Source organism: Chrysemys picta, chromosome 23, assembly GCF_011386835.1.
Source record: "Chrysemys picta bellii isolate R12L10 chromosome 23, ASM1138683v2, whole genome shotgun sequence".
Classification (NCBI taxonomy): Eukaryota; Metazoa; Chordata; order Testudines; family Emydidae; genus Chrysemys; species Chrysemys picta.
In genome coordinates, this window is record NC_088813.1 from 11,345,219 (window position 1) to 11,362,914 (window position 17,696).

At 37.3% G+C, this 17,696-nt stretch overlaps 1 protein-coding gene across 1 annotated transcript in view; it reads right to left on the reverse strand.

The window, feature by feature from the left end:
* The window catches only part of MACO1 (macoilin 1), a 49,038-nt gene that overhangs the window by 10,763 nt on the left and 20,579 nt on the right, over window positions 1-17,696 (reverse strand). The window contains exon 6 of the mRNA XM_005302056.5: window positions 14,309-14,807. Coding sequence (XP_005302113.1) covers window positions 14,309-14,807 — 499 coding nt within the window. The remainder of the gene's footprint in view (window positions 1-14,308; window positions 14,808-17,696) is intronic.

The following is a 17,696-nucleotide window of genomic DNA, read 5'->3' on the forward strand; positions in this document are numbered from 1 at the left end:
TCCCAAGGCCCAAATTTTTATATTAAGTTTTTTACACATTTAAAAAAAAAAAAAGGAAAAAAAAAGAAACACAGTAAACATACCTCCTGATATTCCATTGTGTGAAACCCTTGTCCCGCCATACCCTCTCTTCCCTATCCTTTGTCATCCCTTGCTATTTTATGTGTAATTTAGGTTGCAAGCAAGAATCTGTCAATTTTATTTTCCTATAAACCACCATTGCACACCTATGATACCGAACAAAAATATAAGTATCCTTATTAAGTATAGTCCACATACTACATTACAGGGGTATTGTATGACATTTTTACATTGATCGATACAGAGGACCATGCTCAGGAATTACATCTTCAAAATGCACTGTAATAAATAAACCTATTTTTTTCAAAATAAACAAATCTCCTTTTCCCTTCCCAAACAGTATAAACATTCATAACTTTTTCAATTTTATATTTATCCTGCAAAAAAAGTAGCATGTATATTCTAGTTTCCTCATATTACGACGCTATAACATAAATCTTATGGAATTATGATTTCTCACAGCAGAACTGAAACATACAAGTTTGAAAAGTTTAAACACTGAGATGTACAAATAAACCAATGTTTAACCTTTTTGCCAAGGTAAGAGTTCGCTTTGAAGTTACCAATGGCTCAAACTATGGCATATTAGTACTTTTCATCTAAAAATTAATTTCTTCTTAAATCATGTAAACTGTAGAACCAAAATACAAGACGTATTTAATAAAGGCTTTATACAAAGAATAGTTTCACATCCCAACTGTTCCATTAGAAAGAGTGCCTGGAATATCTACTCGAAATCTGGTAAAGGATAAAAATACTAATCTGCATTCCAGATAAAGTAATTCAGCTTTATATTTTTCTGTGCATGTAATCACTGAAAATACACACAAAGAGATATACAGGGGTTGTGAAATCAGAAATTTACTTTTAATCCTTCCTGACCAGAGACCTTCTGCGATACATTTTATGTTTATAAATAGTATTTGATAAGGAATTGCCCAAACTGTAATTAAAGCATTTGAAAAAAAATAAAAATTGTCTAATAATCACACACATTAGGTTAATATGAATGAAGCATCAGATTATGGATTTAAATTTATTCAGATTTAAAAAAATCCTTTGTGTTTAAGACAATAGCAGCATATTGCATAGATAAATAAAAGATCATCTCTTACAAGTATAAGCATTACATACCAGTTAAGATGGAGCCAAATATGATTTTTAGTTACACACACGTAATTTCCATGTGCTCGGTGACACTCCATGGCTAGTTTAAAAAAAACTTTAAACAAGGCCGATCAAAACAGTGTATTATAGGTGGTTTCAATAAAAGTTGTGTGCAGAATTAATGGAAGTTCAAGTATTTAGAGGTAGAAAAGTCAATAGCTTGTTAAATGAAAACTGAAGCAAACAGACCCACTATACAGACTAAAAGTAATAATAGCCATTTGTTTTCATGTTTTCATTTGAACCCTTTGGGGCAATAAGTGTTCAAAAAATCCAGACCTAAGTGCCAATGCAAAATTTACTGGTGGGAAGCATAAGAAAAGATTGATTCAAGGTGTTAGGAGGCTAATGGAGAATCCTGAAATGTATTCATGGAAAGTTATAAAAAATGTTAACAGAGGCTGAAACTGAGCCCAAGCGGTTTGTTGGTAAATTAATAGCAAATCACATGCTACAAGAAAGTGTGGGATCTACCGTACACATGTATTCATTTCAGAGATAATCCATTCAAAGACTCAGCCCCCCCACTTTTTTTTAGATGCACTGAGCTAAACTCCTGGCTGCATTTGGTATTGTACTAAGACGAACTTACTTGTTGATTAAATCAACCCAATCATAGTTTAACAACAAAGAACAAAAACAACCCCCTCACCCAGATAAACACATGCGCACACACTCCCCAATCTGACCTGCCCGCTTACTACCAGCCTATCACAAACCCACACAGTATTAAATGGACAGGACGTTCGCATTGGAGACCACAAATTATTTCAGCATCCTGTACTGGTTTAAAAAACAAAACCAAACCTCAAACATAGAAACTGAAAGATTGGCCAATTAATGGCTTATTCAGTGCAGGATTGTTATTTAAAGCACAGTTAAAGTCAGACTGGACAAAACACTACAAAATGGTTTTGTTACATGGGCATTTTTATTATGTCTAATATAATATTAGCTAGTAGACTTGAACTGCGGCACTGGTATTTCACCCTCCTCCTCTGCTGTCCTATGATCAGCTTTGGATTTAACTATCAGAGATGAACAATGTGACAAGCAGGAGACAACAGAGATTAACAGGCTATAGTATACCAACACTTAACTGGTTTTGACAGATGTTTTATTTTAACCTGAACAGTGGTTGATGGAGTAAGGTATGGGAAGAGATTGCGTATATAATGAATCAAATTCACAGGCTTTACATTGATAAGTACCCAAAGTAATTCCATTAGAGCTCTCAAAAGCAAGCAATAATCATGAAAACAATACTTGGTCAGGGACTGCTTTAATCTGCATACAAGTATTTTCAGAAAGATTTTTTTCATAAATGAAACTCCTCTGCTTAACTTGTTCCAACAAGATAGACTGTACTGTCTCCTCTTTTAGGAGTTTGTAATAAGTACACAATTTTTTTTGTAAATATCCAAGAGAGAAAGTGAAAATAGAGCACATAAATCCTGAATAAGGACCCCAGAGCCATTCCAAATATGATAACTTTAGAGACATTAAGCCATTCCTATTAGTTTCCTAAAATCATATGCATTGAGAATGCCTCAACTGAGTTGTATTAAGTTTTTTTGTGTTTACTATGGTTGCTTAGAAGGTGAAAACATCCAAAAATAAACACGCTGCACTGATTACTTGATAAAACTGTATTACAAAGTCCCGTCTGTCACTCTCCCATAATTTGTTAAACTACAAAATGCAAACAAGTTAGTTTTAACCAATGAAAAGAGTAAATTAGAAGTGAAAGACATTTCAAGACTTCCATCCTATTTTCTCAGCCGATCTTTTGATGCCTATACTAAACTAGATATCTAAATATATTCAGGATTTTTAACTGAAGATGTGAAATGAATGATGCAGACAAATTAATGGTTGGGTAAATCCGGTAAATCCCACTTGGAAAACACCTTAATGATTGGATAATTATTAGAGCAGAAAAAAATTCAGTAAAAATTCTGATCAGCCATCTTCCTCTATTACTGCTTTGAAGTTATTAGAGGAACAGACTGGTATGCAATACACCAGCCTCTAAAAGCAGCAATTATGAACCCTGAAATAATCTCACTGTCTTTACTTCGTATACATTTGTAAGCAAATTTGTTCATTATACCAGAACAACATTAAGAGTTCATCTTAACCACAACTGTATTAAAAATCAAGAAATTCATAGCAAATATGAAATCCCATCTTTAACACCTCTTGGACTAGTAATAGGGTATACCAACTCTCCCCAAGAACTGATGATATAGCACTTCACTTATTGAAAGCACTAACATTAAGCTTCACAATGCCCTCGTAAGGTGAAGCATTAATACACCCCATTTTACAGATAGCTTTGTTGTGAAAGGTTAACTGACTTATCCAATGACACAAATGGAATCAAAGTCACAACTGGAATTAGAACTTGAAATTTTTAAACTTTCTGTTTGGTCCTAAGACAATGCCTTAAATCTGGAATGCCTCCTTAACTGTGGATTTCTTGGTTTTCGCATGCTATTTTTTTTTTTGGGGGGGGGGGGGGAAGAGTACTTCATCCATCAACTGTTCCAAATGCCCACAGGAGTGTGTCTGTAACCTTGATTCTCAGATAGATAGGACTGGTCTGGTTAAGTGTGAATGAGCAAGAGGTCACAGTACTTTAGTTTTACAGCGACAGAGTATTGACATTAGGCCCAATTCCTAAAGCCGTCTATAAATGGAAAGCCCCCTGGCTGCAATGGAAGTTCCACATGTGGAGAGCTTGCAGGGCTGGGTCCAAATTGAGCTGTAAAGAAAGCTGTAGGCTGCAGGACCACTACAGAACACATACAAAGTGGGCCAAAAGGAAGGAAGGGAGGGAATGTAAACAGATCTGAAGACTTCCTGCTTAGGAGATGGTGAGTGTGTCAGTTTTTCAAGCCCCATGACCTTTAATATCTAAACCTATTAACTGGAACCGTTCTATTATTGAAGGAGGTAGAAATGTCCATCCAGAGATGGAACCACATTCATGGACTCTTGTGGGAATGTATTTTTTTTTAAAATTGGGAGTATGAACCAGAGTTCCACATATACACACCCGTGAGTCAAGCTCTTACTTCAAACTGGACACAAGGACATACCCATAAAGATCTCATCACTTCTGTGTGTTTCAGGAGGAGGATGTTTGTAGCATAACCTTTTTGGAGCCAGGAACTTAACAGTTAAGTTTTACAAGTGGGCTCCAAAGTCTCAAAAACAGTTCCTTTTATCCTGAAGGAGCTTAAAGGTCTTGGGGTAATTCTTGAGATCTGACAGAAGTCTGCCCTTCATTAAGCTATTCATTATCAGCCACCAAGCTGGTGAGCTTAAGCTTCAGAGAAACAAAATTTTGATCCAACTCTGGGAGTCCCCATTGCCTAAGAAAGGTCTGTAAGGCCCACTGAGGTGAAACAGAGTCCAATGAACTACGTTCCAGTAGAATATTAGTGTTTAAAAGCGGATGGTGCTGCTTGGATTCACTATATTTATAGAATTGAGTTTCTTACTCGGCAAAATTGCTTCCTCTCTCAGCAATCACAAAACCCAGCCTACTCAGAAACCTTACTGCTACTGAGAATCTGAAGGAGCCAAGAACTTTTGACCATGAAACCTTTCCATATGAAAACTTAAACCATTAGTGATGTGTCAGTGGATAAGGTTAAATCTTTCACCAGAAGGGTGACCAAATAATTAGATTAGATGATTGACCTCCCCCACTCTGATGGAGTCAAATTAAAATATTTTTATTGTCTTGAGCGCCCACCATCTGTGGTTCAAACAGTTTAAACAACTAAGTCATGTAAATTCCATGTAAGCCAATTAGATTATTAAACCCATTTTACAGTTGGAAAGTTGAAGCACAAAGGGTTCAATGACTTGCCAGACATAGCTCATTGAGCCTATGGTATTGTCAGGAATAGAATCTAGGAGTCCTAAACTCTCAGTTTCTACTCTAACCAAGAGACTTAAAATGCTTCTGAAAAATGGCCTCATTATGTGTTTTTAATGTAATGGATTGCCATGTAATGGCAACCTCTGAGCACAAATTAGGACTTCCAGAAAGCTATGGAGAGTATTCATTCATGAAACAGAATTATCAATATTGAAAACATTACTCTGATCAAAGCATCCAAAGGTCATGGCCACAGACTTGAAACATGGCAGATAAAAATCAGTAATGCAGGAACTTGGAATGGTTAGAACAAAACAATACAAAGAGGAATGCAAGCTTCTTTAAAAATCAATGGCTGATAAAATCCCAGGGGAATGCATCTATAGCAAAAAAAAAAAAAAAAAAATTGATTGAAAAAAATATTTAAAAAAATAATCTGGGCAACATTTTAAAAAACAGATTTCAATTATCCCCTTTCATTATACTGTATTTTTTTGTAACCTCAGCTCTAGTTTTAAAAACTAAGAAAGCTCTATTAATGCAATTTATAGAGAAAATAAAAACTTGCTATAGCAGTCACAATAGCATCTAAAACGTACAATTACAAAAATCTCATTACAATGGAAAGTTAATATCTTGTCACAATGTGAAAAAACCACCATACTAAAATCTGGATACCACATTTCCTGAAATATTAAAACCAACCTCAGTATAAAAGAAAAACGGTTTCATTTTTAAAAATTATCAGTTGAATATTTAGCTACCAGATCACCTCCCTCCCCCCCCATATATATATTCCTTGTTTTCACTGCATCAGCTGTGGGCCTATCCATCTTACAAAAGTTTAGTCAAACAAACATTTCTAGCTTAGAGATTTTCTCATGTAGAGAGCCAGTATATAAAGTTCTTCCCTATGTACAGGGGGAATAAAACATTTTCAGGGGAATACAAGATTTTAAAAATTCTCCCTCCGCTACCCCATCCCCAAAATAAAACACATTATCAAGGTAAACCAGGGCAATAGCAGAGAGGTATTTTTGCTGTTAGACGTGCGACTTGTGCTCTGTCTCTATTCCCCAAAGTACTTTGTATTATTGTTACAATGATGAATGACCCAATAAGGCAACATTATTTTTCCTACTACACTAGTTTCTGCTTAGGTCCCCTGCACTTTTCCCCCCCTCTACTGTGTTTTCCCAGTAAACCAGGAAATCAACAAGAAAAAAAAAAAAAAAAAAAAAGACTTATAGAGCACAATTCCTTTTGTTGCTGTACAAGCAGCAAATAGTCTTGAAACATAATTACTTTTAAAATAAGGGCTTAATTGAAGATTGTTTACCACTCTGGGTTCCTTGTCTGAGGCCTGATCCTGCAAGATACAATTTCTTGATCCCACAGACTAAAACAAGATTGGATATATCTTTCCATACTTATTTCAGATAAAAGAGGATGATCTGAAAAATAACACTGTTTCAGACAAAGGCTCCTGGATATTTACACCCATTTAGTGCATAAAATCCCTCCTTGCTTAGTTTATTTACTCGCTTTACACATTATCAAAATCTCCAAGCACCTGGGCATCTTACCCTAATTAACACTATGTAAAAAATAAAGTCTTCAAAACAAAAAACAAAAAACAAAAAACTCTGAAATGCTCTTCTAGCTAATGTTACGAGACTTCATTCTGTTCCTTTTCTTGCCTAACCTGTCGTCATAAATATCCCCTGCAGTGATGCTATCACTTGAAAACAACCAAATGTGATTACACTAAATTGAAGTTCCCCCATTACAAGTAATACGCTGTCATAAGTGGTTTCTTTGAGCATTTTCTATATGCCAAAAAGTTCCAGAGATAGAAACCTTAGTTCTGACTTAACCTTTTGAATTGCTGACCACTTAGAGCAATTCTGTTTCGAACAAAAGGTGTGTTGTTTTTGAATAGTCCAAGGGCTGCACTGACCCTAAGAAATGGTTTGGCAGAAGGAGCGTCAAGGAAGTTGTATAAAGGATCCTAGGAATACCTTTAATAAAAAAAAAAAACCCTCAGCTAGTCAGCCAAGCTAAGATATTATGCATAAAATGTAATCCAAAAGTGAAATTTGTTACCAAACCATCTTTGGACTGTTAAATGGATTTTTAAAATTAAATATTTAAATGTAATATTTATGAACAAATACAGACAGATTTTTTAACTGTGTTGTATGTTAGCCAAAAGGTTGAAATTACTATCAAGAATCTGTCAGGTTTCTTGATGTGGAACAGTCTGCTAGGATTTGTCTTCCTTTCCCAAGTGGTGTGTGAAAACACACACACACACACACACACAGACACACACCCCTTTAACTTCATCATGGCTTATTCCCTGCCTAACTCTTTAAGACTGACAAATCCGGAGTAAGTGCAAATGATCAAGTATTCAAAATGTCGGGCAAGAATGACAACACTTCAGCACTATACTGTGTATTTAATATATTAAGATGTGGAAAGAAGTTCCCTCATGCCTTCCTATCTATCTATTCCCTCCCACCCCTACTCTTTTCTGCCTCTGTATGAACTCACACAGCTGTCTCCCATTCCCATATTTGTCTTCTCAAAATGTGGAAGAATTCTATTTCTGAGCTAACACAGACCATCCCATTAGCACTGAACCCATCTGTTTCCCCAAACCTACAAAACCTAAAGTCTTTTTGTAAATCTATTTGTCAAATTCAAGTTTAGTCTTCAACGGAATCTTCTTCAGGATTTCTCACAACTGAGAATCTGTATTATCAGTAAAAGCTCCGCTCCAATACCAGTTTGAGTAAAGGAGGTCATTAAAAAAAAGAGAGGAAGAGGCAATAATAGCCCTCTTCCTTTACCTATGGCAGGGATTCTCAAACTGCGGGTCGGGACCCCAAAGTGGGTCAGGACCCCATTTTAATGGGGTCGCCAAGGCTGGTGTTGGCCCTGGATCCCAGCAAGTCTGAAGCCCAAGCCCAACCTCCTGGGGCTGAAGCCGAAGCCCGAGTCCCACCACCCAGGGCTAAGATTACGTGCCCCCGCCCAGGGCAGAAGCCCTTGGGCTTCAGCTTTGGCCCCCGCCCAGGGAAGTAGGGCTCAGTCTTTGATCCCCCCTACTGTAGTCATGTAGTAAATTTTGTTATCAGAAGGGAGTCACGGTGCAATGAAGTTTGAGAACTGCGGACCTATGGCATTGTTAGATGGTTTTGACCTATTTTATTTATGTTAGGACAGTCCACTCCCAAATATAAAAAGACTACAGGACCAAGTGGGTCAAATCCCATTTTGGGGGGAGAAACTGAGCATATTGCAGTAACTTGTAAAAATGGAAAGGCAGGAAGGCAACGTTAGGTGGATAAACACAGTTTTAGGTCCATCACAGGATCCACACCATCCCTCTGGCTACAACATTTGAACATATGGGAGTTGAAAGGAAAGGGTGACACAGCTGTAAACAGCTTGTGTGTCAGCCAGCACCTGGCTCCACAAATGTGGCTACCTAACACTTGGACCCCTTCTTTATGTTGCCCCCGACTCTACTCCCAGCTATGAACTCTTCAGCTTATTCCAGATCGAATTACCTCCTTCCATTCCCTGATTTCCGATGTATGTTCCCAGAGCTTCTGAGCCGGTTTATTTTTCTTGCTTGCCTTAGTCCTATTATACCTCAGTAGGCTTTGAGGATGTCCCCTACTGTAACTGATGGGATAAAAGCCTTCTGGGTTACGTTAAAGCTACTTCAGACAGGCAGCAGATTGCAAAAATAGGCTCCGGTGCTCTGGGGACATTAGTGTGCTATAGAAAATGGAAAATAACTAGAGCTAAAATACAGGAAAATATATTTACCGTAACACTTTCAAGTTTTGCTCTGAAAGTAACCCCAAGTCTTGTGAGAGCAGGGAGGAAGAAAGGGCATGAGCCATGCCCTGCTCCACAAATATTCCCCTATGTACAAATGTAGCCCAATTTCTGAAGAATTCAAAGATATCCACAAGGATAACTAACGCAAGAGTAAGCTGCTTCTCTGGGTCAATACTCCATAAGCCAGGAAACGGCACTTCGGTGGATGTCAACACTTTTGTCAAGCTGTGCTTTTAGATGCTCTTTTGGCATGCAAATAGCCAACAGCAAGTTGGGATCATTACAAAGCGGCATCTTGCTGTGGGAAAACCCAGCTTTTCTGGTACTTTTTGCACTACAGAAGAACGAAAGCTTTATGATCGTGATTTGTACTTGTAACACAGTCCAAATCCATAAAATGGAAAGAAAACCTGCCAGTCCCCTCGAATGGATAGTGAGAGGCTACAGGATGCCAAACTAGCTTGCTCTGGTAGCCGTTAGGAAATGATCTGAGTCTATGATGTGTAGAGAGGTACCAGATTTGGTATCTCCATTGGCCTGATGAATAGAACGATGTAAAATGAACAGTCTGGATGAAAGCTGCTACAGAAATACAAAAATCTCAAATGCTTTTACAAACAGAAAACAGGTCTCAACATCCATGAGAGGTTGGGAATATCTCCATTTTACTAATGGAGGCAGAGAGAGGTCTGTATCGCAGAGCTGACAATTGCCACTGCCAGGATTAAACCCCCAGAATCCCTCTGCTGTAGCCAGCTGAACCACAACCACTCCCTTTCATTAGCCAAGAAAATGTTAATTGCAACACCCAACGGCACATTTTTAAGAAAAGGGAACAACTCTAACTCCTTATCCAGAAAATTACAAGTATTGAAATAGTTAACAGTGAAGACCACCATGTCTGTAGTCTCATACAATAAGTTTCACATACATAAATTAAAACTGAAAACCTTCCTTATAAGAACAAAACACAACCACCATTTTTGGAAGATGGACATTAGGTTCTACATTTCAGTATTGTATTTGAGCTTTGGCTCGCTTATGTACTAAAGTGAATTATTTGAAATCAAGTTGTTTCTTTGGGAACAAGAACTGAAGTGTTAACAAATCCATTAGTTATTTTTGTCAGTTTTCAGAGAAGTTAGGGCAAACTGTCTTTAAGAGAAGTGAAACTCTCCTTTTTTAAGTAATGTGACACTTTCAGTTCCATGTCAACACGTGACCTACTTAAACATTATTTTAACTAGATAAAATCTTCCAAATTTATTAACTGCTTTCCCCACATCTTTTTATTAACTTAAGACACCACAGAATAAAAAAATGTCCTGCCTTCAGAGAGGGGTAACAATATGCATAAAAAAAATGAGCTACTAAAAAAATTACTTTTAAATGTTGTAGCATACTATGTAATATCAACTTAGAGAAAATATTAAAGAGCATGTGGTAGTAGTTTTACTCAGAAAAGTAAATCTAAAAATGGCATTTTAGGGATTCATATTTATTGTATCTGAATAACCACCAATAATTCATAGCCACCATAAGAGGAACTTTAACTCCATCTAATACTGCTTAGTTAGTTCAGGGCCATATTTGTGAACAAAAAAGAACACAACCTGGCTTAGAGATCCCAGGGTGAGTTTGAAAGTTATGAAAAGCATCTTTTTATTTGAAAACAGAACAGAGCAGTCATTGAGACAAACAGGGATCCTCACACTGCATTTTTTTTTTATAGTTGCTTTTTAGACTAGAGTCACAATTTAACCACAAAAGTTAGAAGTTTAGTCATTAATGCCACTTAAAGTGGAGAAAACAATGAATAAAAGCTTTACAATATAGGAACAAGGGCACGGTCAAGAGAAAATAAACAGCTTGACTAATTTAAATTAAACTGTCTCTCAACATGGAAATTTTTTTCAAAACAAAGATTTTTTATATATATTTAAAGACACACATTACACTGGGTCTCTGACTAAACTAGGAGTTACACACGGATAGTCTAAACAGAAGCAATAACTGACGCATTGTTCCAGTTATTTACATTGGTAATAAATAATATCAAGCAGCAGCAGCAGACAGGAAATTAGTATTTTAAAACCTCAATGTAATCACAATGACAACTTGATGCAAACTAACATCTGTGGCCCTGTATACAAGAGTCTCAACATATATTTAAGCACACTAAAGTATTTTGGATCTTAAATCTGGTCCCTCATGGACACATACAGAATAAAATATTTTCATACACAGGCTGGAAGGCCATATTATAATGTGGAGAATTGGTACCACTCTTTTTTCTTGGTCCCTATGATCAGTTCATTGGTGAATTGTGACTAGAGCCGGGCAACATTTTTTCAGCAAATACCACCTCTACCCCGATATAACGCGACCCAATATAACACGAATTCAGATATAACGCGGTAAAACAGCGCTCCGGCGGATCAAAACAAGTTCAATATAGCGCGGTTTCACCTGTAACACGGTAAGATTTTTTGGCTCCAGAGGACAGCGTTATATAGGGGGTAGAGGTGTAGTAAATATGCAAAAAAAAAAAAAAAACAACAACAAAAAAAAAACCCTGCATTTTTGTGGCATTGAAATTATTTGCAAATTTGGGTTGAATTTTGGCCAACCTCTCTCCCAGAAAAATAACAATTTCAGAAGCGTCAAAGTGAAATGTTTCAAAACAGTTCAAATCAACATTTGAAATGTTTCATTTGACCCTAGCAAATTTTTTTCAGTGTTTTTAATTCAGCAAGGAAAAAAACAAACGATTATTCACTCAACTCTAATTGTGACATTCGGGACACTGACCAGCTCTCTTCTTTTCCTCAGAGAGCAGAAGAGGAAACTTATCTTTGTCTGGACTATATAGGCACAACTTCTACTGATGGCATTGCCATCTGCATCCCATTAACACAAGGCTGAATTTGGTTTCCAGGTAAGGTTAAGCAAGCTAGAAGCTAGCTAGTTCATTCAGTTATTCTGCGGATACTGTAAGTGAGAATTGAACTGAATATTTCAAGTAAAGAAATGAGAAGAAGCCATATGAATTGGCAGAAGGTATGCCAATTAGTGGATATAATCATTATCAGAAGTGAAAAGGGTATTTTCATATAAGTAATTGTATCCACATTCAGTGTATCTTCAGAGACAAACTAGAGTCAAAATTCCAATTACCTAAAGGTTCCTGCAGCGAAAGTGTGAGCCTGACTTGCCAATTAAATTACCCAACAAGGACTTGCTGAAGTTAGACCAGTGAACATGCAACACTACAGAAAAGAAAAAGGAGATGCTAATAGTGAGACGGGGGGGAGGGGAGGGCAAGGGAGAAGGCATAAAGGTGCTACAGACTTATTCTAACAGGTCCCTATCCCTGTTCCATCCCAATTACATGCTGTTTTCCTTCCTTCAGATGGATCTGCAGTGGCACACAGAGCTCGCACAAGGAACTTTGATTTTCTTATTTGCTAACAAGGCAGCAAAAATATGATATTTAGATGGATTTCCTACAGAAGCTACATAGAGAGGGTCTTCTGGCACTAATCTTTTACCACAAAGCATTCAGTGTTTGAAGAGGAGTCACTTACTACTCTTTTGTCTACTACAGGATACCAAATTTGCTGCTCTCTGCTTGTTTTGGCTTAATTACAACTGACAGTTATTCTAGGCCTCGGTGCTTAAACATGATATGGAAAGAGTTTGCAGCAGGTGTTATCTTTACATTAGGTTTTGGTCTTTTTCTTTTTGTTTATTTTTTAAGGTCTTTGTTGTTCAATAGTAGGATATCACTTTTTACAGATCAACAGTAAGCATGGACCTCTTGCTGTTTTTTCCCCCTAGAAGTGTTCTGATAAACAGCACAAAAGAAGTAATTGATATGTCTGCAAATATAGCAACAACATGACTCAGCTATGGTTGATATCAAATAGGCAGTGTGTGTAGCAGTGGGACCCAACTGTAGCAGTTCACTTTTTTTAACATTCACTTTTTCCATTATATTTTACAGCAGCGATTCCTGAACTGTGCTCCATGGATCACCAGTGGTTTGCAAGGCACTTGCTGTCTTTCCTTGTTCCAGCTGTTAAATCGCATTAAAAACTAAAAATACATTAAATGCTCTCCTAATATTACTTTTCCATGTTGACAACTGTCAGAGATGTTATTCGACTGCAAATCGGAAAGGAACAGTCTATCCATGAGACAATTACTGTATTCAAATATACTTCATGCTATGAAAGTCTGAGAACCCCTGTAGTATGGTTAGACTTAGTTATTTCCCCAGACTGTTAGTCAGGTGGGTGGAAACAGAAAACATCAGTGAAAACATACACACGGGCAAAACACAACTTCAGTTCTGTTATTAGCTTGTATCACTGTGTAGTAAAATAGAATCTTTGATCAAAGACAGCATTATGCCATTTACCATGCACATTCTTGAAAGGTACACACAGATACTCCAGTAGAAAATACCACCACCAGGCTGCACAATGTTAACTGCTGACGAGCCATTTTCCCCCTTTGAGGCAGGAATTGGAGAGGTTCACTTTCATTTTCTATGAAGTTTGCAGCTTCCCATTTCTACCCCAACTGACAGCACTGTAAGTACCCAACAGCTTTCCATCTTTATTTAACTCTCAGATTAGCAACCATAAGGACATGTGACTTTTCAAATCATTATAGTCCATAACACAGTGAAATTAAATGTCTGTGTACTATATCCAGACCAACAAGGTAAAACAGACTTGCAGGTGGAGTGTGAATATATTCCTTCGATAATGTAGCAGCTCATGACTTGCATTCAAACCTGTGAACTGAAGATTATTATTTTTTTTTTTAAAAGCAAGCATTTCCAATATTAGACTTTCAAGTACCATGCCACCCTTTCTGCACTGGAGAAGTAAAAGCCATATGGGGCAGAACTTGATTAAAAGTGTTCAATAAATTTGTAATGTTACTTTGTACTTCTATAGTGCCTTTAATCAAAGGATTGTTAAAACACTTTATTATGCCTCACAACAACCCTGTGAGGTAGGTAAGTATACCCATTTTACAGATGGATAAACTGAGGCATGGCACGGTAAAGTGATTTGCTTACGCTCACATAGGAAATCTGCAGCAGAATTAGCAACAGAAACAAGATACCCACCTCCCAGTCCATTCTTCTAATCACTAGGCCATGCTGCCTTTCTAACAAAGCCATAAATTGGTTTGTTAATGGTTCCTAAAAAAAGGATTCCTAATCTACTGAAAAAACAAGCATGATGAGAGAAAGAGGTTGTTAGGCAATGAACATATCAAACTTACCTTACCAGTGCATCTGGTTTGCTTAGCTGGTTATTAGGAATACAGTTTTCCATTAAGTCCTTGTGTGTGCTTGGGCTCTTGCTAGTGCATTTCTGTTTTTTCTCATTTTTAGTAGATGAGGAAGGGATGCTCCCATTAGTTGCACTGTGACTGCGAGGTGAGGAGTTCACAACTCCACTGGCATTTTTGTAATTTTTGGATGAGGCAGTGCATGAGTCCTCTTTTAAGAGATTTTCTGTACTTCCAACAAGATCATTATTTAATCTTTTACTATTGATATGGTTTTCCATATATTCAATTTCTTGTATTTTAGAGTCTACTGGTTGTAAAATATTGTTATTTATTCCAAGGTTGTGTTTCTTGGCATCCTTGTCCTTTTCTTTCCCCTTTTCTCTATATTCTAGCTCCGGCAATGTTGTGGATAATTTTTTATTGGCTGGAATGCCTCCATTGTGTTGCAAAAGTACTGAGGAATCCATATCAGGTAATCCTTTGGCTGCTGCAATAGCAAGAAACCGAGATTATTAAATCAATCTGTTCTCTGGCTTCAAGAAACTGGGTATCTATTTTTTAAATAAATAAATAAGTAAATGGCAAACCGTTTTAGTGACAACCACCATCAAGATTATATTTAGGAAAAAACATATCAAATACACTTAGATATTTAAAAGTGTAATTTTAACAAACTCACTAATTTTTGGGTACAGACATAATTCTATAAGAACAAGTTCAATTGTAGATACTTACTCTAAAGGGTAGAGAATAAGGGCTTGGCTACACTCAAAACTCCAAAGTGCTGCTGTGGGAGCACTCCCGCGGCAGCGCTTTGAAGTGCGAGTGTGGTCGGAGGGGGGTGTTTTTTCACACCCCTGAGCAAGAAAGTTGTAGTGCTGTAAAGTGCCAGTGTAGCCAAGGCCTAAATACTACTAACGGAGCAGATTATAAAAGTTGCTAATTAACTGATGAACGTTAAGAGGCTATATTTAGAGAGATAATTAACTTGAAATCTAATCAATTTTAAAAGACCTGTGGTATCTAAACCTACGGTACTTTTAATTCCTCTGCCTTCAAATCCCCTCCAACCCCGCTACTTTGTGTGGTTTTACAAAATTTTTATAATTTTAAAGTATTTCTGTCCTTTGTTACTGTGTGAAAGACCTACACAATCAACAGGGGAAACTGCAAAACTGACTACACATAAAGTGCTGTCAAAAGCACAAAGATTTCCCCCCAATTTTACTTGTTACTCGTAATGATGCCAGGTAAAAAAAAGAGTCAGACAGGAGTCTGAAAGTTAATAGACTTGTTTTTAAAAAGAGGACAAGATTTTAATCTTTATCTAGGAAAAGGGGGATTTTACCAACATATTTTAAGAATATGAAATGTCTACAGATCTCCAGAGCTTTAAGATGAACGTTTATGGTCATATCCAAGTCTAACATTCCCAGTAAGTATACTGGTCTAATTGATCTCCATTTTATTACAGCAGTTAGACAGCCCAGGAAGTGTATTTCAGTATGATAGTTATTCTTGGTGGTTAGAAACTCTGTTCTACTTCATACCCAATACCATCAACATAGTCAGGCAATGGATACTCACTAATGTAATACACCTTTTGTACATAAAGCTTCTAGACCAATATACAAAACACAAAATAAAAAAGGTGAAACTTCATGTGGAGGCTTTCTTAAAAAAATGGTTATAAAATTGTTTTTTCCATTTTGTAAAATTAGTTTCACATTGTTTTTGGTAAAGGTTAGGGCCCTACCAAATTCATGGCCATGAAAAACGCATCATGGACCGTGAAATCTGGCCTTTTGTGTGCTTTTACCCTATACTATACAGATTTACAGGGGGACACCAGTGTTTTTTAAAACTGGGGGTCCTGACCCAAAAGGGAATTGCAGGGGGGTTGCAAGGATATATTAGGGGGGTCACAGTATTTCCACCCTTACTTCTGCACTGCCTTCAGAGCTGGGTGGCTGGAGAGTGGCGGATGTCGGCGAAGCGCCGAGCTCTGAAGGCAGCGCCCCATCAGCAGCAGTGCAAAAGTAAGGGTGGCAATACCATACCATGCCATCCTTACTTCTGCACTGCTGCTGACAGTGGTGCTACCTTCAGAGCTGGGCAGCTGGAGAGCGATGGCTGCTGGCCAGGATCCCAGCTCTGAAGGCAAAGCTGCCGCCAACAGCAGTGCAGAAGTAAGGCTAGAGGTACTACAACACCCCCCACAATAACCTTCCGACCCCTCCACAACTTCTTTTTGGGTCAAGACCCTTACAATTACAACACCGTGAAATTTCAGATTTAGATAGCTGAAATCATAGGATTTAAATTATAAATTTTATGACCACGAAATTGATCAAGATGGACCGTGAATTTGTTACATTTCACCTGGTGTTTTGTCATGAACATTTATGTTTAAAAACATAATAAAAAAGTAACTGTTGCCATTGTAAGGTTATTCTAAGCAAGCTAATCAGAGAGGAAAGGCCAAGTTTTAAACGTCTACATTTACCAGAAGAGAAAAGACCAGGTATATGAGAAATATTATTTAACTATTTCTAAAATTGAGACCCCTTTTTTCTCTACTAGGCAATGATGCAAGTGTTTTAAATAAACACAGAAAGACTTTGCTAATTCTGATTAATGTCAGAGAGACCTGTTTTTTGTTTTTTTCTTTTTAAATCTCTTTGGGGAATTAGCAAGTAAATTAAAAGAGCAAGGATAATTATCACAAAATGTACTTTATTTCACCATTTTTTCAATTGTAATTAATAGCTCTTCATATTGTACTAGTACTTCTATTATAGTCTATTTGGTAAAAATAATGAAATCTGAGTAATACACTCACTATAGCATATTGTTATTAAATCTGAAGTGGGAAGAGTCTGGGATTTTTGGTGTGAATTATAGAAATTATGTGGACTAGTGAAGGTCTGCTTTAGCATGCACAATGTAATAGAAAGAGAGCCTGAGACATATGGGGCCTAAGGCCCAAACTAAAATCAGGCCCTGCTGATACAAAGCAGAGTCAACAAGAGTCAGGCTATGAGCAAAAGTCAGGCCCGGTTACAAAACAAATGCCTGCTTGCAGGTTCACTGCCCAGTATATAAACTTGGCAAGAACATGCTGGTGTTGCAAAAACACAGACACTTGTAACAGGTACTAGGCATTATGTATTCACATAAGCAGATTCCAGAAGACCCCGATACGAAGTTATGGTATAAACACACTGCCCAAAGATGGTACAGGGACACACTGACCCCTCCTAGATAAGGTCAGGAAGATAGGATCATGGATGGAGAGGTTTCGATCAAACCAGCAGTTATAAGGTATAGGTATATAACCACGTCAGAGGGGTAAATACATAACTTGTTTGTAGCA